General features: G+C 42.2%; 1 protein-coding gene across 1 annotated transcript in view; it reads right to left on the reverse strand.

The window, feature by feature from the left end:
* Nucleotides 1-22,267, reverse strand: part of LOC108689589 — a 106,706-nt gene that overhangs the window by 4,235 nt on the left and 80,204 nt on the right. The window contains exons 4-7 of the mRNA XM_018196443.1: nucleotides 20,336-20,533; nucleotides 6,575-6,831; nucleotides 991-1,076; nucleotides 299-614 (exon numbers count right to left, since the gene is read on the reverse strand). Coding sequence (XP_018051932.1) covers nucleotides 299-614; nucleotides 991-1,076; nucleotides 6,575-6,831; nucleotides 20,336-20,533 — 857 coding nt within the window. The remainder of the gene's footprint in view (nucleotides 1-298; nucleotides 615-990; nucleotides 1,077-6,574; nucleotides 6,832-20,335; nucleotides 20,534-22,267) is intronic.

Below are 22,267 nucleotides of genomic sequence, written 5' to 3' on the forward strand. Positions count from 1 at the left end.
AGAGAGAGAGAGAGAGAGAGAGAGAGAGAGAGAGAGAGAGAGAGAGAGAATAGAAAGAGGTCTTTGGTGCAATGAGAGAGTAGAAGGATAGAAAACGAAGGTGGAGGAATGGAACTTGGTGCACGGCATTACGTGCAAGAGGTTGTGGTGTACAGTACACTATCTGGGATTTCCGTGCGAGGAGAGAAACGGAGCAGAGAGAAAGAGACAGAGGGACCACGCATGACGGGGCTGAGGGAGTGTTGGAAAGTGTCGGAGGGTGCCGGAGAGTGAAAAGAGAGGGAACAAGCACGCTCACCTATGGTGCCCCCTATGGGCGGGGTGTAGAGATGAGGCGTTTGCGCCTGCGTCATCGTACTGATGGTGCCCAGGGAGTCGTACAGCTCAGCGGAGGTGGCAATAGCGTTCCCGGGGAATCCACTGTGTTCGTAATAACCGCCGCCTCCACCGTTGCCGCCGCCAGTGCCGCCGCCGCCACCACCGCCACTGCCGCCATTTCCACCGCCGCCGTTTCCACCGCCGTTTGTACCACCGGTCGTACCGCCGCCTCCACCGCCACCAAGCTCGCTCAGGAGCTTGTGCTCGTCCTTGATGCTCCATTTACTCGACCACAGCTGCAACATAGACCAGCGAAACCTGAAGTCGAAGTTCGCGAGTTTGAGGGACATCCGAGAACAAGCGCCAAGATTGACTTGAATGTTGTAGCTCAGCCCACTTGGTCTCCCGATTACTGCAAGTGCTGGCCGAGAATTACGCGGATATTCTATGAAACTTGGCTCGCTTTTGATTGATTAGGGTATTTTAATGGAGATATATATATATATATATACTATCGGACCTGATTCACGTGGTCTGAGGTCTTTTAACCTCATTCGAATCCCAATTACCTATACGAATATAGATAATCTATTTTGTAATTGAATACATTTTAATAAACAAATTACTGTCGAAACATTCTGCTATTCAAAAAGTTTCTTCTCGACTACTTACGTTTGAATACAATTGATCGCCATTATAGTTGTTCCTTTGCCTCTTCAAATCGTTATCGGCGTGATCATTCAGGTCGCGATTATCATCTGTAAAAATTGAAAGAGCTGTTAGAGACAAAATTCATTTTTTAATTTGTAGCAACATATCACAAATATGTCGTCATTCAATATTAATCGCCAGTAGTGAGTCCAATATTAGAACAACATGCAGAATGTTCGATGAATGTTATTTCCATCGGTGTATATCTCGAATTTGATAATTTCGAAACGCGAGGGAAAATGGAGCAGGGACGAACATATCACACAGGACAGCACATCAACCGGTACGATCGGGTACGATGTATAGTCATCCACCCATACGCAGATCGGGTCCTATACGCGGCAGGTCTCTCGTATTACCCACGAATCAAGACACAAATTAAACGTGGCTGGCCGAAACTAAATTGAATCTGTCGAGGGCAGGATGCGCGGCGCGGTATGGCTCGCGCGCGTAGACGACGTATGGCATTGATAGATAGAGAAACAATTTCGATTCTATTATATGTCTTTATTATCTCCCGGTCGTCCCGGCGGTTTAATATAGAAACAGGCACGTGGGACGAGTGTCGTTATTCCGGTGCTGAGGGTGTGGGCATCGCGAACCCTTGCCGGGGATGAGGTCGTGAACGGAACCGACCGGTGAGAGGTATAGGGATGGACGACGAAAAAGGGGGGGTAAGGGGGACAACAGTACCGACGTAACATCGTTGGTGGGGGTAGATAGTCCAACGTTCTGGGGTATCTCGAATAATTAAATGACCATCCGAGGGTGGGACGAGTGGAGTACGCCTAGCATAGGGCTCGTTAAACCTCCCTGTCAAGTTGTGATTGTCCGGCCGGTCGAGAGTGACGATCCCGACCATTCGAGCGGCAGAGTTTGTTCCTGGACCGCTATAAAACCCTCGTTTCAAACACCGGCGGTGGCAGTGCCCCGTGCGTTCTCTTCCCGCTCCCGACTCTACTTGAATTTTACGATTTGATCGGCCGAGTTAATCGCGGCCGAGCTATGCCACGATATAGACGAGTATCGTGTTACGATACAATTTTACTAGAGTTTAGGGCACTTCCTGAGGATATCACAGTTACACCTTGTAAGGTCAAGATTGTACGTGAACCGAATTCGAGTAATTAGTAAAACGATCATGATTTAAAAATTTTATTGTACTTTAGATTTATCTTCTTTTTTTTTATTTTTTGCACTGAAAGAAAAGATTGGCTGCTGCAGCAAATTAGATGGTAAATATGGCATAGCATTTCAAATTTTTGGTTGCTGCAATTTTAAAATGCTATGCCATATTTACCATCTAATTTGCTGCAGCAGTCAATCTTTCCTTTCAGTGTATGGATATATATAATGTTGAAAAGTTAATCAAGTCGTATTCAATGAAGTGTACTTTTATGCGAACCAAAGTTTGCAGACTTCGAGAAGGCGAAATCATAGACGATCCTCGACAGATTTGACAACGAATGAATTATGTCGCGCGGAAGGAAGGTCAGCGTCCCCCAAAAAAGAGCAGTAAATCGAATAACTCGATTGATGCTCAAGAGGGCAAAGCACGCGCTTGTACGAGCGAGCGAACGAGCGAGCGGGCGAACGTTCTCGCGTTATTCGAAAGCAATTGAGTCAATGTTAAGCAATACAATACACGGGTAATAATGGACTTTGGGGCGAATCTGGCCCCGCGGTGTATCCCCTACGTCCAGGGGATTCATAGGGTGGGACACGCCGGGCTTTGGGATTCTGCATGGGGTCAGAAGCGCGCAGATGTAACGCGACAACAAACAGCCTCGATAGATTGCAATGCTTCCCTCGAGAGGTCGTTCGTAAATTCGTAATAAGCTCCGGGATCTTTGAGTACGTCTTGGCTCGCTCGTCGAAGATATAAATAATAGCGCGCTGGGACCGCTTCGATTTTTCTCGATCGACGAGTCTCAAATTGTAGGAACATTGGAATTCGTGAACTCGATACGTTATAAAGATTAATAAATAATATTTTTCAACAAACGCTGTACCATGTGTGTGCTCTGATTCGACAACTCATAGGATCTTTGATTGTAATTTTGATTGTAATATCTGACTATGTCTCTCTCGAATTATGTATTCTGCCAAATAGATGATTGATGATTTTATCTCTGGATTATATCATTCCGGACTTTAAAATCACGATACAACTTCTACAAAGCGTCTTCATTATATTCTTTTACTGTCAAATTATAATATTCAATATTCTGTTTATTTTTTTACAGTGAAAATGATCAAAATTATGATTAAAATTTTGTTACTTATTATCATTAATATTAATATTCATATACAAATTTTACACACTACTATCCTGTGTTGGCTTACATTTGGCATGCATTTCTGATTTATTATTTATTTCTATTGAAACCTTATTATTTTATATTTATAAAAATTCCTTCTATTTCTTTAATATATAGCGTTTATAATTCAGTATAATAAAATTAACTGAAACACGAAGATCTTTCGAGTTACGTCCGATCTAGCTGCTGTAAAACAACAGCGTTTTCATCACTGGAAAGTTAAAAGAGGATCGATCGCGTTTTATAACACAGTTTTTCCCGCGAGTCTCTCTGGTCAGGGGATTTCATTAAATTTGAGTACTTGTGGCTAGGTTAACGCGACGCTCGGTCGATTTTTACATTCTGACGCATAGCACCGGAGGAACGTTCGAAACGATCGCCATGCTCGCTCGTTGAAATTCCAGGCGGTTAGGAGGTACGCGTATACACGTACGTACACGCTGATGATCTCCCCAGAGGATAGGGAAGCTAATGTGTCGTCGGGGCCGAGATAGAGAGGAAGCCTGTCTGTGGTCTCTGTCTCTCTGTGAAGTTTATAATCTAATACGTATACCTACCCTCTCGGCGCGAGCGCACCGCTTGCAAAACATTGAGTGCTCTCACCGCGGACGCGACCACTTTTGCGGCCGCGTATCGCCGCTCTCATAATCCGATTATATTGAATTACCCATGTACCTATCGGCACACTGCGCGCCGCGTTCCCGCGTACGAATCGATACACCTCGCCGCGAAACGCGCGCTCGCGGAATTTTGATCGAGCTCACGCGCGCGGTTTTCCTCGCTGCATCGCATCGCGCAACGTTGCGGCCTGCTCGTGTATGTATCACAGAACAGAAAAAACGCAGCGGAATCATGTCGATCGAATTAATCTAATCGTTTTCCCGATGACACGGGTAATGGATTAGAAATTTTTTTCTGCTTCAGCATTTTGCTAGACGCAAGATTATTTCGCAACTCGCGAGGGGTTTTCGCGACGCGTTCGGCACAGAAAACCTCTTGCGGAGCCAAAGCGCCGTTGTCGGTCACGTGTACGCGGCACGTGTCATGAATATTTCGGTCTGCGTTATTCATGCAATGACAGCAGAATGAATCGCAACACGTGCTCGGTGACGTTTGACTGATAACCTTGCAGTGTATGCGGCTAATCTTGGTTCGCTCAGGGCAATGAGTGCTTCAAGTGACTCGATCATTCGCAAACGAGCACGTAGAAAATGTATGGCTCAAAACATATGTCCTAATAGACAAATTTTCTACATCGGGCGTCCGTACGCAAACAATATCGTCATATTCTATTTTTATCATCTTTTATTATCCTAACCACACGTTGCTCAATATTATTGTGTGAGAAGTGTTACATGATATAAACGAGATATAAACGAGAGTAAAAAATCACTTGTAATTTATTGCATAAGCTGTAAATACTGTAACTTTGTCTTTGTATGTCCATTCAGTAAATAATTGAATAAAATACAAGGGAAACCAAGACTCGTTGTCATAAAAGGCAAGTTGTATTATCTCTAAATTCTTTGGAATCTCACTCTAAAAAGCCAGTGAAAAGTGAACCAATTTTGAAAAAGAGTGGCTTAATTTTCAATCTTTAAGAATGTGATTTTGCTCTTCAAAGACTTTTAGAGTGATAATTCACTCTAAAAGTTTTAGAGATTTCCGTTTATGTATTTATGGTGTAAGAGACAATGGAAAAGTTATTGCAAAATATCTCTTTTATAACATAAATATTTTTCTCTAAGTTTCATTTAAAACAAATTTCGAACAAATGTTGCAATAAAAAAGAAAAAAAATCTAATCGAAGAAACAAGTACATATTTTAGTATTTCATAATTTCATATTCAATGTTCTTCAATTTAGATAATCTAAGTAATATATTGTTAGTTAAAAAAAATTTTACCATACGATATATTATTTTGATACCATATATTATTTTGAGTATAATAATAGTAACTTGTAATAAAATGATTGTAATAAAATCAGACATAGGGATAAAATACGTTGACTCATATTTAAGAAAAGATTAGCCTGACTTGTTATACATTTGTGCACACATTCGGTTACAATTTAATTCTAGCAAAACATTTTGTATTTAATATCGTTATTCTATTTCTATATTAAGTAAGCTAAAACTATAGTAATTTATATTTGTTTTTTTAACACTATTATTAATAACATTTTGTTATTTAAAATTTAAATTATCATTACAAAATTACTTTAAATAATCTTTACTCAAAAATACGTTATATCTACTGTCTGTTTTTTATTTCTATTATATTTTCATTAATTTAAAGTTTATCATAGAAGCAACTTACATCATAATACATATCAATTTATCTCGAAACAAATTACTACAATGCAGCATATTATTCATATAATGCAGCATATCATTCATTTCAGTTACTAAAGAAACTATACAGAGTATTATATATATATATACAATCATTTTGGTGTGAAAATGTAGAGAAAGATTGTCTCTGTTACCTTAGTATATTTTAATCATAATAATTAATGATTTACAAAATCTAATGTCGAAATTATAAAAATTATGTCAACGATTTTTAGTTTCTCCTAATTCACGAATTTTCGCAATTAAATAATGCGAAAATTTGAATATTCAAAATCGAAACAATAAGAGCATACAAACAAGCATTGATGATACGATTTATGAAGTTGTATCATCGTATATATAGTACCAAAGTCTAATTACAAGTCTTTGCGAAAAATTGTTTAACTTCTTAAGAAGTTGAACAATGAGAATTCATTGTCTATTTGCAAACTAAATTGACTTACATTTTATGTCACGTTATCGAGGCTGCAACGACGATATAATATTAATATTGAAAACTTACATCGCGTTAATTTTTATAAGCGACTAATTTTTATGTAAGTTACTGCATCTTATACGATCCATAATTGTACGAACAATTATTCAATCTCAACTATTGCAACGTGAAAATACGCTACTATTCAATTTATATACCTGCAATAGTAATAACATTTCTTCCTGACGCATACTATCGCATCACGCTGTTTCACTTCGAGATTTCTGCAAGTTCAGTTGCAATTCGATATCTCAACTACAGCGATCTCGTTGCCGATAATAAGCGTTGAATTCAGTATTGAATAATGTTACACGATGACAGAGCGTAATTGGTAAATATAAGAAGATGCGAACGAAGAAGCAAGGCCAGCAGCACGAGCGAAGAGTTGCTCACCGTCAACGCTGCGTTTTCTCTTGATGCTGTTGCCATTGGGATCCTGATGGTGCGCCGGGATACCCAGGATGCCACTGATACTGTAAGCGTTAGGAGCGGTGGCAGCTGGATGACCTGCTGCCGTCGCAGGTGCATGTGCTATCACCGACACGGAACCGCCCGATCCTGGCTGGCCTTGCTGTTGACCTTGCTGCTGCTGCGCCTGCTGTTGCTGATGCGCGTGCTTCGCCTTCTCCGCCGCCTTGTTCCTCACGATCCTGCGAACAATAGATCAGACATTGTATAATGTCCACCAAAACTGCCATGTCACCAAGAGACGTCTTGCTTCTCTGTATTTTTTTCTTTCTCGATTAAAAATTTAAATAAATCGCATCGGCTGGTAATAAATCGCATCTTCGACAACCGATTTGGATCTCATTGGAAACGCTTTCGGCAAAGTAGAAGTGTAGACGCATCTGCGCTGCGCGCGCTGCGTATCTATTAATATACAGTGACTTCATAGTGCAACAATAGAGTGGCACAAAGTACCGATTGTTAATTCCAAGTCCGTCGGGCGCAGAGCGATTCGCGTTCGAGATTGATGATGAAGCTTGCCATTGTTACGAGACAAGATCTTCCTGTTGAGTGCGCGCGGCACAGCGCAGCGGTTTGACTCTTGAGCGGTGATAAACAGAAATCAAGATATTGAATTGGTCGCAAATCACACGATTGCTAATTCGGATTGTACGAATTGTGAAATATATAAAAATTTAAGGAGAAATAATACATATATGTAAATCAAACACGTATGTTATATCTAATTTTTTTAAAAGATACCGAAATATTTCTCCTAAAAATAATCTTCTTTCGTTTCTTCAACGAGTGTCTGTTACACTCAATGCGGAAGAGCAGAACGAGTCGCCATGACGAAAGTAACGATTGTTCATTCCAATTCCATCACGCGGTCGATCATAAATCCTGACATCACCGCTTAGAGCGCGAGGCTATGTCTGCCTTGACTCTACCAGCGATAACCGACGGAGCCACCCTATACGGTGCTGATCCGCGGAGTCACGGGTTACACGATGATTAATTACGATTACGCGGGTCACTTCGCCAACGATCATTCTTCTTGATTCCGATGTATAACCTAGACCTACCTACCGCGAGTATACACTTCATCTCCCTCGTACGAATGTGCCCGACGTTGTACACGTATATGAGGAGACGCGAATAGTTTCATTATTGTTACCCGATGTCGGGACCGTTGGCCGCTACCTTCGAATAGCAACCAGCGACGTGACTTTGCGGAACTTGGCCGCATCGTATCATAATCGCATCGAGGGAGAGCCGCCGCCGCCGCCACGGATGTAACGGAGTGGCCATCTCGACTCTCCCTTTTCTCCCCCCGTCGAGTACGGGCGTATGCACTGGCTGCTTATTATCCGTGATATATTGCGCGTGCGGTTTCAATGGTCAGCCGCTCTCCCGACGTCGGTATCAATTATCTCGGCGAATATTCACGGTGGTGCGCTGTTAATCTCGCGCGAACTAAATCGCGCGCTTTGCAGCGCCAACAATCGGCCGCGTCTAGAGATCCTCAAGTAAAAGAATAACAGTCAAGCAATGTATGATTATTCTTTTTAAACTTTCAGCTCTGACGGCTAATTCTTACGATACGTTTTACAATTATAGGTAACGAAAAATATGTGGTAGCCTTAAGAAATTGGACACTATATGTTTGGTTCGCCAACTATTTTTTAGGCTCTACTTAAGATGGAATGAAATAGATTATGTACAAAACAGAATAAGATATCCAAACATTTCATTCTAGCTTCAGCAGGTTTTGAAAAATATGGCAGACCAATTAGAAGTCTAACCATGTCGGAATCTCTTCAAGATCCCTAACCGCGCTCGATACGCTCTTTCAGCCTTGGATGTGATTTAACGTTCGCCACGTAATGACTTTTTATTTTTTGTACATAGCTGACAACATACTCATCAGAACAGGCATATCCCAGTAACAAATCGGCGAGAGTTCGTTTTTCAAAAGATTCGCTCAAAGATTTTTATGCGACGGTAGATACATGAACGGTAGATACTTGAGATTGTAGTACATTTTTCGCATAAATTATCAGTAAGGCGTTTAAATTTTCATGAATTTACACTTTGGATTTCTCAGCAATATTCATAGTATAACTATCTTTCTTCTATTAAGAAGAAGAGAGAATACGAAAAAGATTACTGAAAATGTAAATTTCCGCATAGAGTAATTCGCAAGGATAGTATGTAATGTGTGCCCCACACACACATACGCTTGGTCGTAGAACGTAGTGAATATCTACTCTTTTTCAACGATCATTCTTTTTCACCTCGTAATGCACTTTGGAGCGCGTCAGGTTAACGATTCCTCGCCGGGATGGGCCAGTACGTAATGGATCGACATTAAGTCCTTCGTTTCTGCTGTGGATGTGTTTGTGGGCTAGGTAATCGTGGGGGTGCGAGCAACGGCGATCAATCAGATGACACCTGTTGCCCAATCTCCCTCGTTCGTTCGCCACCTTCACCAATTCGCAACAATTAGCAGCGATCCTTATCAAGGTTAGACTCTAGGGTAGCCGAGGTACCAACGATCCTAAACCGACAAGTTATCGCGCGTCGCTCTCCACACATAGAAATTACACACGTGCAATGTAACTAATCACTATCGTGTTTTCCGATAACGATAAACTAATTAACCTGACTACTCATTGCATTTATACATATTAATTAATTATCAAATAATTAACATGATCCAAGTTTCTATTTTAAAAATATGTGTCTATTGAATATATTGATAAACAGATCGAATCAAAAGATATTTAAAGAAATATTTAAAAGCATAAGAAAAATATTTCTGCTGGAGAACATTATGGTTTGATAAAAACGTTGTCGTGTTTGTTCACTATAATATAGTATAATCAGCGATGCGTTCATTATTTTTCTGTGGTGAAACATGAGAGGTATTTCGTGAATGATGAAAATCAGACGCGTGTCTTCCGCGAAACAGCACGTAACGACTTTACTCGCACGATATAATGAACGTAATCGACGATCTAATAAATGCAACGGCGCTCGAGAAGTAATCCTTTTGCTACAACAGGTGCAGATTATATCGCGATACAGATGGTGCGAACCGTTGCGACACGGTACGCTTCGTTCGGCGAACGCGACCGAATGAACGAGAGCTTTCGCGTTAAAATTCATTGCGCGCCCGGGCCTCGGCACTCTAATTAACGTAATCCTTTGCGAGCGTGCTCGTTATCGATGCATTGCTAAATATTAGCAGCCGGCTGGTAATTTTCTATGCCACTGACAGGGGATGAAGCAATTCGCCAAAGACTAATCGAATTGTTGCGCGGTTTTGCGCAAGTAGATCCCAATGTTGTGTTATTATTTTCGTCACGTTATGCATGAAACATTAATACATACTATGAGTTAAGAAAAAGCAATTTCGAAAGATTTTTCTGAGATGAGAATGATTGGAGATATTTTGTTTATAATGTGGAACATTGATCCTTTAAGAAACTATCATTTTTGAAAAGGAAAGATTGTATATCGATTGTACGGAAACAAGGAATGCCACTATAAAGGGTAGTCTAAGGTAGAAAGAAAGAGAAAAAGAGAGAGTCTTTTATAGACAGAGGTTGCCGGGAAAATAGAGAAGCGAGTGGATGAGAACGAAGTTCGTACGACGTAACCCCAACATTTTCCTGACGCTACAATGTTTCTCCCTTCGTGCTTGATTCTGCGCTCTTGTTCTTCTCTTTCCCTTTTCTTTGTCTCTTTCCCTTTTCTTTGTCTCTTTTCCTCTCTTTCTCTCTCTCTCTCTCTCTCTCTCTCTCTCTCTCTCTCTCTCTCTCTCTCTCTTTCTCCTACCATTCCGGTACTTCATCTAATCATTGAGTGCGCCCTTTCTTCTGTGCTTTTCCCCGTGGCGATTCTCGTTGCGATCTGCGGCGCGAGACGATGCGAGCTCGACGGTTTCCAACACAGATTTCACAACTTGTTTTACTTCTTCCATCTATATAATTAAGCTTCCATGCTTAAACCTGATAAATTGCTAACAGTGACTTTACGAGAAAGAAAATGGCATTTGGTACGTATTACAATATACAAATAATCACAATCTGTTTTTATAACATCGCGTACTAATCGTTGAAGGTTTTTTATTTGATAATTAAACATCCATTGCAGTTGTTTCCGCTGTTTGAATCTTGGCTGAAGTCGCGTTCAATAGTTGTATACCGTAAAGTTAGCTATCCAACTCGCATTTTGGCGCGAATTTGCGAGTTTGCCATTGGGGGTTGCAAGTATGTTGCTGGAAAATCATGCGACGGCTTTCGTTCGTGTTTGAGAGTAGGGAGAAGAAAGTCCCTCGATTCTTGACTCGGCATGAGCACAAGGAAGGGAATTTCCCGCGAATACGAAAGGATGTTCTCCTTCGCTCTCACGATTACGATGCCTAAGAGAAACCGGAGGTGGCGCCTCAGAGGAAGGCTTGGTAGAATTATGAGGGTAGAGCTGTCGGGGGTGCCACGTGGGAAGAAGCTATGCCTCCCCTGGCGCCGTCAGATCGTTCCCCAACGGCCACTCCTGAACTAAACTGCTTCACTATCTACCCTGAAGTGCCGGTCTCCTACCAAAGTCAAGCTTCCTTGTCGTTCGCTTTAAGTATGTGGATGTCGCAGCCGCATGCCGCTTAAGTCTCAGGATTGCATGTACTTATAAATTTAAGAACAAGAGAAATAAAACGAATTATTTACTTGTCGTTTTAAAACTACGTTGTTTAAAACGTTGTTAGAGAGAAGACGCAGATGGAAAATTACACAAAAAGAAAAGTCATAGTTTCGCTTCTATATGCAATGCTAGTTTCTATTTTTTATTTCGTATTTTTATAATTGCGTGAGCAGTAATTTTGAAAAATACGTACACATTTTTCAAATAACAAAGCAATAGAGAGAATGTAAATCATTGAGGTTACTCGAGCGTATCTGGCGACTTCACGTCTCGAATACGTAGTCGACAACGATGCTGAATGATAGTGTTTTTATTGGTTGGAATTTATTTCTAACAAACCAATAGTAACTGCAGGAATATAAAAGATGCGTCCGAACGCGTACAAGTATTACACGAACTCCTATGATAGAAGTGCTCCACCATCCTCGCGATTCTAGCCGTCACGGCTAGGAAAATCGTAGGCAGCAACCACAAGCGACGTTCTGAGAAAGCAGGAGATGAGTTCAGGTTCGTACCACAGTTCTGGAACCACAAACTTTAATGTCGGCATTACTTTTATGCACGACTTTATGCCAAGTATCCCATCAAATATATGACCCGCACTCCCGCACGCTTCTCCCTAGAATGGAGAGAGCATCTTTCTCCCTACTTACCCGATTCTGCCCCCGATCGTCCTGCACTCACGGCTGCGCGGCTAAATTATTGCGAATAAAACTTTATACTCAAATTACCTCTACGCCAACTTTATCGCATTTCGCCGGCGTTGGGGCCGCCTAGGTTCTCCCGCCGCCACCGCTGCTACTACCACTATCGTGGCGGCGTGTTCTCCAACCTCCGACGTTTTCCTCTATCGGGGGTTGGTGACTGGGCGGATTTAAATTCTCCTCTCACGGATCGAGATTAATTTCTTTGGCTCTCAAGCATCGGTCATCCACACGATTTAATCCTTTCGAGATGTTATTCAGCTAGTTATGTTACGACAGGATAGGTTTCTACTGATATTACTAAAGATCAATGATCTAACGGAGACTAAGGAAGAAGCATTCTAAATCGCCGACGGGCGTGGATCTTGATCATGGCGTGGGCGAAAAGAGGCGATCGATGGTTGTCAATGAGCACAGATCGCTCGTTAGCGGATACGTACATACGCTAGCCGATATCATGAGGGGATTTCCGGATTGCGAGCACAAACGATCTGTAATTGTCAATTATCGTGCTCGTTAGGCATCGGCTGTTATTGATCGTTTAAAGTGCTAGTGAATCTTGTATTGACCACGAAGCAAAGAAAGAATATTTTACTAGTACAACGAAAGAAAATGAGAGAGAAAGAAAAAGAAGGAAAAAGGAAGAGAAGAAAAGAGTAAGAAAGTTTAATTTCTCATCAGCTTAAATTTTCACATATGTATTGTATGGATTATATGGAATAAAATTAAAATTTATTTTGCAAATTTTAATTACCAAAATTTTTATTTTTTGTATATTTACACATAATAAATATACATAATATTAAAACATATAATATTAAATTTTTTCCATATCTTGAGTTTTATAAAGAAATCTGCTCGTATTAAATTCATAAAACTCAGCAATTGAATCGTTTTCTTGTAGTACGCCGCTTATAAACAGACATTGCTACATTTTACCAACGTATCTGTTTTTACACATCGTTTATCGCATTTCCTTGCCGGCGTAGAAAATACGAATTCAGAAACTTGAGCCAAAATTTCCATTGTTATTTTAATTTTTCATAAATCCCAATTTGCGTCGCTGCCGCTATCGTTCATGCCCCCAATATCCCGATAATAAAACATCAATTCGTATCTATTCGTTCCGGCGCACTCAATGACAGATTCAAATAATTCTGGGTGCACCATAGTTAAATGCGTATTAGGGTGCCTCACGTTCTTGCGGTGTTAATACGGAGCTTTAAAGTTATTACAACCTATTATATGCCGCGGCGGATTGCGAGAGATTTCAAGGGGCTTTCGAGGATTTAGCGGTCCCAGCGGCAGATGCTCCGTCCATGGCCCACGAATAGCACCAGAAACGGAACTCTTCTCTCGTTAACTCGAAGTCGAGAGAAGGATCGGGGGGTGGCGAGCACCCGAAGAACAACGAGAGAGAGAGAGAGAGAGAGAGAGAGAGAGAGAGAGAGAGAGAGAGAGAGAGAGAGAGAGTGTGTGTGTGTGTGTGTGTGTGTGTGTGTGTAAGATGGAGCCAGAAGCAACGGCCAGAGTCGCAGAACTGTTCCGTCGAGCTGTAGACACAATACGGGGTTAGCTCCACGGCTATTGTACGCCCTTCAGAGCCGCACAATGGCTGGAAAAGGTGTATCCTGATATTCTGTCATCTCTTCTCCACTCTTGAGGAAGAGAGAAAGAGAGAAAGAGAAGGCCATAATATACTCTGAACGGGAGCTACCTGGCACTTTCATGCGAGCAAGGTGTGATTCTTAAACAAAAGTAACTCCCGCGACGTCAGAGTTCGCACTTCTTCTTCGTGCTGCGCCAGATTAAATTTTCGAAATACACTGCATTTTCACAAAATTTTTTAAAATTCTATTATACTCTTTCAAATTAATTTTTCTATTACGAAGAGATTTAAGCATCTTTAAAACACATGAGATGATGTCGCGTCTGCAAAGGATATTAATAGGTATTTATAATATTTATTCTTCCTAAAGATATTCATTTTTATATCTCATTTTTTATGCTATTATGTATCCTATCATAATAGGACAAGAAAGTAAGATATAAAAAGAAATAATTTTATATTATACACATACACTATAGTTGTAACATTCAAAAGTAGAACATATTTTCAAAGCATCAAGTATGGATTAAAACGATACATCGTAGTGCGCCATTTCGTGCCACTGTTGCCGGTGGCGCGTCTCAGTCATTTTGATGAAGTGTCCCCCCGTTGCTCGCACGCTCAGGATGAGTATATTATTATATCTGGGGACGTGCAGGGTGCATTGTCAAACGACAGCTGCCGGTTCCATATACACAACTATATTAACTGTGGCTATACCAACGTCCAACGACACAATAATCTGCGAGTATCCGTGCATACGCGTATATACGTACGGAAAGTGCACGGTGTGTTTGTGTGTTTGTTTGCGATGCCGCGTATCCCGACGACAAAAGCTACGCTCCCAACAATGATACTGGCGAGTCAACAGTCACCGAGGATCCTCTAAGCACAATGTAATACGCGATTTATAATATATCGTTCCTGCACCGACACTTCTTTCCCCCCCTCGAGAGAGTCATGGGAAGTCAAGAGGATAGTGTGTATCCACTATTATGCGCACGATGATCAGGAATGTTATTCATACCCAAATCTGTCCCTCGCGTTTTCCAGCATCGCGTTGTTTAAAGCATGATGACACATCCGTGTAAGTTAAAGTTATAGGTGAGATAAATAATTATCAATCTTTGTGAATCATATTAATCATACATGTGAATAATACGTGGCGTAGGTCGTGGGAAATGACACTGCGATTTCGCTTTGCGATCATTCACTAGATCGATTATGGTACGATAATATACGTGATTCAACCTCCCTATGATTATTACTCATCGGTGATGAGCAATTAATAGTAGAGTTTCGACGATTCATTAACTTACCAGTCAATCTAATGACCGAGTAGATATTAAACGCCCGTTTCTCAAGTCATTCCGCAATAATAAATAGCAATCGCATTTTTTCGCTGTGAGGTTGAATCGTGAATTTTCCATTATTATGTAGATCCAAGGTGATCGACAGAATATCCTCAAAGCCTCGGCTTCTGTCCGGTTGAGCAGTTTCAGCGGTACAATGTTCTCGAGCAACTTCGGTATTCCAGCTCTCGACCAGGAACAAAAGGGACGAAGCATTATGGGCTAGCAGAGTAGGCGACCATCCGGTTTCATTGCGGTTCCGTCTGTCCTCTGACGTTTCCACGGCAACCTGAATTTCGTGCGTCGTCGTCACCGCCGTTGGCGCCGTTGCTGCCATTGCCATCGTTATCCTTCTTGTCGTCATCGTCGTCATTGTCATTGTTATTATCATTATTGTCGTCATTATCGTCATCGTCACTATCGTCTTCATCGTCAATGTCGTCCTTATCATTATCGTCGTCCATATCTTGTCGAGGTACAACCTCAAAGTAGCAATTCCCTCCATTCGCTGACGGAGGATACGGAGAACCCGTAATTGTAACTTCATTTGGGGCTAATTTCGGTCGGAGGGTATGATGAAACGCGGTAATAATTGCGTTATCCAGACAAAGGACGGTTATGGATACGCGCCGCCGCCACTGCCGGCGTTTCCAACGTGGAGGCACCATCCCCCAGATCCTCCGCCCACCCCCGAGGGTGCTGCTGTGCCGGATAATGTAGGAGGGCCTCCTTCCCTTTCGCTCCCGCGCACCGCAAATATGGCTGCTTTAACGAAGTCCACGACCATGGTGCACCATATTGTTCTCCCTACAGCCATGTGTGTGCCGCTATTCGCTTAAACACCAACATCCTATCACCCTTCCAGGAGAGAAATCTTTGATTTTTAACTTGATAGTCAAAACTATCCTGTTATATTTTTCTAAATAAATAGTGAAAATATAAAGTACCATTTTGTTCTATCAAAAACTCATTTTACCACGACGTTTTAAAGCGACGTCTTGAGCTTATAATTTTTTTGAGCATGTTCTCATATTATTAAGATAAAATGTAGATCAACGCAGATTTGTCACAGGAATTAGTTTTCTGCGAAATAGAAAAACGAATTCCTTTGGTAGACAAGTTGAAGTCGAGATGACAAATGCGACGATTTGACGGCTTCCTGGAGGAGAAGAGTCCTCCCGCGGCACTGCCAGTGGAATGGTAAATAAGCTCGTCGGGGGTAGGCAGAGCATTATTTATGGGGATGTAATTTAATAACCGAAAGATGAACAGGGAGATATAGCGATGATGCCGGCCGGAAAGCCGAAAGTGGCATGAAAGTAACAGCCATCCCATTGGCTGTCCCTCTGTGTCTTTCTATGTCCTCCAGGAGAGCAGCCAGCCATATGGCCCGGGCCGCTCCTGTGCCACCACCTCGAGATTCCGGGGGTGCGAAATGATATGGAAGTAATGGAGAGCGAAGCAGAGCCGGTTGCGCCTCGACGGGAGATTGAGTCGCGCGATAGAAACGAAGCGACGCTGCCGCGCACCGGCATGAAAGAGCGATGACAGATTGATACAATTCCGGCGAGATTCGTTGCGACAGATTTTCTGCCAACTGTTGTCGCCGCGCTGGTCATTACGTCGAATTAAAGTTACGACTGAAAATGTGATCGATCGTGCGGGGATCTCCGCGATCGCTTTTAGATCTTATTCATCCTTCTATTTTAAATGGACCTTATTATGTGTGAATGAAATTTTAATTTATTGTATAATTTACCATTTGAAAAGTAGAAAATAAAATCGGTAACTATGTGAAATTAATTATTAATATTTGAAGGACGATGGATCTTGAATCTTCATCGCATAAAGGAGTTTTAAGCTCAACTTCTAATTCAAACATTGTCCAATTCTAGTATCCCGCGAACGAAGGATTCTCGACCGGAACAACAGGAAGTCAAGGGAGCGGCGGCTTCTTCCTTTGGCTCTGATATTGACTCTGTCGTAACTTGCGGCTTCAGAGGCGAATGCGAGAGGCATGCGAGAGCGTGACGTCGGGGGCTGCGTTGAGGAAACGAGAAGAAGGAGGCTGTGAACCCGGCGTAAAGCTCTCGGGCGAACCTCGCTCCTTATCGATCTGCTCCTGAGACTCCTCCGACTAAGAAGGAGGGAGAGAGAGATCGACACCAAGAAAGCAAGAGAGAGAGAGAGAGAGAGAGAGAGAGAGAGAGAGAGAGAGAGAGAGAGAGAGAGAGAGAGAATGGCTTGAGAGAGGGGCGGTGGGCCTTTGCGAGTTTGTATACGTGTAAGATAGACCTCGGTAGAAAGTCGTCTACTCGACCGTGACTCCGCAGCCGAAGCCGAGCCTATCAATATTTCCTCCCGAAATTCACCGTAGCTCCTTCGACAATCCTTCTCTCTTTATATATATATATATATGTTTTTAGACACTCCCGATTTCATCTTTGTCGATGTCATATTCTCGTAATAGATGCTTCCTCGACAGTGTACGATATTTTATGTTTTTAATATTCTGAATTTTTTTCATTTTCCTCTTGATCACTGGACTGGAAATAATTACATTAATATTTACATTAAACGATTTCGAATTAATTTTCTTCTTTTCATCCGTTAAATATATTAAATAAATTGTGGACACGAAATTCCTTTTACTAGAAAAAGAAAAGCTATCTTCGTAAAAACCATGCGAAGGAAACGTTCTTTTTTAATCACGACAAGCATTCTGCGTTTCATAAAGAGCGCGCAATGAGAACAATAGGAAGAAGTCGCTGCGTCGGCGTCTTTAGCGAATAAAGAAGAGGCTCGGAACTGTTAGCGTCCAATCTTCTCTCCGTTTTTCGCCTATTTTTCCGCTCTCCTCAATCCTGTCTCATACACGGGATATATAACTGTTATTTTTCGCGAAAACCACTCCATTATTTCGCTCTTCTGGTCCGCCTTTTTTTACCTCGCACGACTTCCATGCTACTCTTTTACTCTCGCTCTTTCTCTTTCTATCCTACGTTTGCGAACGGTCTCATTTCGAAGTGCTCCGGCAAAGCAAGACAATACATTATATTAGCTGTATCATTATTTCTCCACCCCGAAGCTAGAAAAACCGAGACATGTTCATAATGGGAGAAATCTCGGTATACTACGCGCTCCGGTCGATGATGCACCCAGTTCCTGTTTCTTCGCGGCGAAATCCCATTTGATATCGAGACCATTCTCTCTCTTTGCACTCTTTTCTTTAAACTAACTTCCAGCTGCACCAAAGGTTCGTCGATGAAAGCACGATTCGATCGATTGAAGATTTTCTTTTTTATTTCCTATTCTCTCGTTTCTATCTCCAGTTCCCTTTTGCCTTACCAATTGTCTACGATTGTCGCAGTATTTGTTCGTGAAGCTTATACGAGATAAAGTCATAAAATGTCAATCTCTGCGTCGTCATGCCATTTGACGATTTTGTTTTCCCTTCTCGAAACTGCATTGTCATCTCAATGAATTTCATATCTGTCTATCAGATAGAAACTATATTCACTTCGACGCTTTGCGGAATATCAATTAAAGTCTTTCTCTCGTTATCAATCGTTATACAATTAGCCTGCGGGAAGTACTGAGTGCGTGGGCATTTTCTAAAGGGACTCAAACGCGCGTTTCTATCCGTTGCTCGTCGAGCGGAAATGCATTTACTTGTACCGAATGGATAGGGCGGAAGGTTGCGGGTTCGGTGTACGTGAGTGGGTGATGGTACGTTGGATAGGTGCATGTAGATAGCGAGCGAGGTAGATAGGTAGGTAGGTAGGTAGGTTGGTAGGTAGGTAAGTATCCGCGGAGTAAGTTTTTCCAGGCGATCTGCTCTCCGGATTCAGATCAATACCCGCCATCTGGGCCTCGAGTCAGGGGATAGGGACAAGGAGGAAAAGGAGTCGTAGTGGCGAGAAGGAGACTCTGGCCAAAAAGAGAAGGCGAAAACGAGAGGGAGCGAGAAGTCAGGAGGAGGCAGGCGAGAGCGTGTGCCGGAGGTGGAGCCGGAGGTGGAGGAGTCACTCGAGCAACAAGCCACCGCCGCACCCTCGACTGCAATCCTAGACACATCGAAAACCTCGGCCAGAAAGTAATTCCTGTACCTACACACGCCCACGTTTCACGCTACCGTGACCGCACGACGCGAATATAGAGGAAGAATGAAAATATGTGCGAGGTAACTCTTATGATGACAAAGTAAGCTTGACGAAACACCAGGGAATGTGACGGGGAGACGTTAATTGCTTTCTATTTGGGTAACCACTGTTATGCGAGTTTATTAAAACTTTCTCTCGTGGCGTAACAATTATCTTATAGCTTGAGCTTTATCGTACGAAGAAAATCGTGAAAAAGAAGGGAAAGGAAAAATTAATTAAATCAAAGATTACTATTTCACGATTGAATCGAAAGAATGAATTTTTGCGGCGATTGAGATTCTCGGAGGAGAGTATATCGCAAATGTAATTGTAGCTAATCTCTCGCGCGCAACCGCGACGCGGAATTTAAATAAGCGGCCGCGCATAGTACTTACGTTGTTACGTGGGCGCTAACTCATTTGCGTGTGTTTCCATTAGCGGCTGCGGCCCACAGAAATCGCGTTAGTGAATTTCACTTGCCAGCAATTCGATTCACATTACGCTCTATTTCATTATCGGCTGCGTACGCGCGAGAAAGATGGAGAGAGATAGCCTGGCCCTTGTAAACCAGGCGGGAGATAAGGTCTTAAGTAGTGACTGATTAAATCTCGGGACATATGCGAGCCGATCAATGGTACCCTGGTGTCTCCTTCTCTCGATCGCTTCTCTCTGCCCCTTCCCGACCTACCTATCCACGCATTCCTTTTCTCGCTGTGTACCCTTGTAGCTTTTCAGTTGGCCGAAAGGGGATCGAGTCGTTCAGTTTGTGCGGTGCTGATACGCTGTAATGCTGTCCCATGGGAGCTCACTCCCCCTCGCTCTCGTAAGGGCGGCCCTATACAGTCTAGAGTACTCGTGTTCCGTTGGCCCGCCGCATCATCGGGCGACGCAAAAACACTTGAATTAATCGGCCCGGTCCCGAAGGAACCTGCGAAAGGTCAATAGGATCGGGGTGACAGGCCGGAGCGTACTTATCTCAATGCACATGCGAGGGTGCACGCGAATTCTATGTGCGCGCGAATAGCTGATCGCACCCCTATCGCTGATGATCGGTTAAAGCATATGTCGCGATTCCTCGGGTAGTCATCGGGAACAACGTAATCTTGTCTTTCACCGGCAATTAATGAGATGAAGTGACATTTTTGGTTAAAACTGTTGTCTTTATATATATAGAATAGAGTGTCAACACGACTCACCGATTGATGGAAGAGACGGATGGCACATTGTCCTGTGAGCAAATGCCTTCGGCCAGTAACCTGTCCCTAATCTCCCACGCAAACATCGTCGGATTGTCCCTTTTATAATTAGCAATCGCATCGACGACCGGCGGCGTTGCTACTTTCGGCTTGGAGCCTCCTATGACACCGGCTTTGAAACTACCGGTCTCATAATACCTACAAAATAAAATTCATGTAACATTACAATTAATTTTATATTGTATTTTATGAAATAATTGCAATTAACACGTGGAAGAAAGAAATCTTTGGATCTGTCTTAAACTGTATTCGAAAGCGCAATGTCGACAAGAAATCGGTCGCCAAAGTTCACATTTTGTCTCTTTCTCTTTTGCTCTATCACAGAACACGGGAGGTCGAGAGGGGAAAAAGAGAGAGGAACGAACGTTTTTCCCGCGGTGGGCGGCCAACGTCGGAATAACGAATCGCCGTCCAGCGGCGCGTCAACGACCGGCTGTTTTAAAACAAACGGCTTCTGGCCTCCCGCTGTTGCCTCCCTCTCTCTACTCTTTGAATCTCTCTTCGTCCCTCTCGTTCTCTCATTCGTTTCTCTTCTCCCGGGCCTCCCACCGGCGGGGTGCGTATATATGCGCGCGAGATGGGCAATCGCGATTGGCCCGCCGTGAACGCGCCCTTTGTGCCTAATTAGTTAAATAATATCTTCGCTCGTGCTTAAATTCAATTACGTCGGATAGCCCGCAATAATGGTTCGCTTGTGGGCCGCCTTGATGGATGTGGGTCCGCCGCCGCCGCCGCCGCCGTCAGCGTCGGCGTCGGAATCGACGTCAACGTCGGCTCATACCGGTTGGATATCTGGCCAATTTTACGTGCATGCATGTGTACGTGTGCGTGTACTGCAGAACATGAACATGCTCCAGTATTAGACCTTCGCGTTTTTCGATGAAAAATATTTGCGCGAATAAAAGCGTCGTAACAGGTTTTTTGCGTTGCATGTCACAGGAAAAATGGGTTTCGGATTGTTGAGCCGAATTATAATTCTTTGCGACAATTTGATCTTTTATATAAATTTTGATTGTTGTAGAGGGATGAAAGTTTCAATTAAAAATGTAACATGTTTTTATTATTACAAAATGAATGATGTCACTCTTTGGGGAAAAATTTTAAATATTTTGTTATTATGAGACTGCATTGAACTATCGATTGTGCTATTTATATCGTATGGTTGAAATATAACACATAGTCGTGAATGTATAGCTAAAAGTTATTACACAATCGGATAGCCTTCAACACAGACCTGGGTCTCGTCACCCCCACCAAATTATTGCGATCATATCTGGTGTAAACCCCATTTCAGGCCCACATGGCAATGCTCACCCGTTAATATTTCGTCCCCTTTGTTCCGCCTCCACCGTGAAATGGCTATTAGATCGCGCGATTTTTCAAATTGCCTTGCCGTCGTCGGCGTGTTACTCACCCTTGCTATATTAATTCAGATTTAAATGGATTCGAAACAGTCTTGCGCGAAATCGAAAATACCATCTCCGTGAAAAAATGACATTATTTACGTTTATCATTACAACGCCACGATACTTCATGCTGATTTTCACATTAACATTTTAAGTAAAGGTTAACGAAACATGCACGTTTATAATTCAAGTAATAATACAATAGAATATGAGTTCTAAATCTGAATCAGTCAATAATTATTGATGAACCCAATTATGCCATTGATAATCAATGAAGTCATCAGTGAAATTCAACTAAATCAATAAAATCAATGGAATCTCTAATCTAGTTAACTTTGCTTTATATATAAATTCAATTTACATTAAAAAAAAATACTAATAAATATTTGTTTAAATAATTCCAAGTAAACATTCACTAAATGTAAACATATAATAATTATTTGATAAAAACCATTAATTTGATTTA

Source organism: Atta colombica, unplaced genomic scaffold (assembly GCF_001594045.1).
Source record: "Atta colombica isolate Treedump-2 unplaced genomic scaffold, Acol1.0 scaffold27, whole genome shotgun sequence".
Taxonomy (NCBI): domain Eukaryota; kingdom Metazoa; phylum Arthropoda; class Insecta; order Hymenoptera; family Formicidae; genus Atta; species Atta colombica.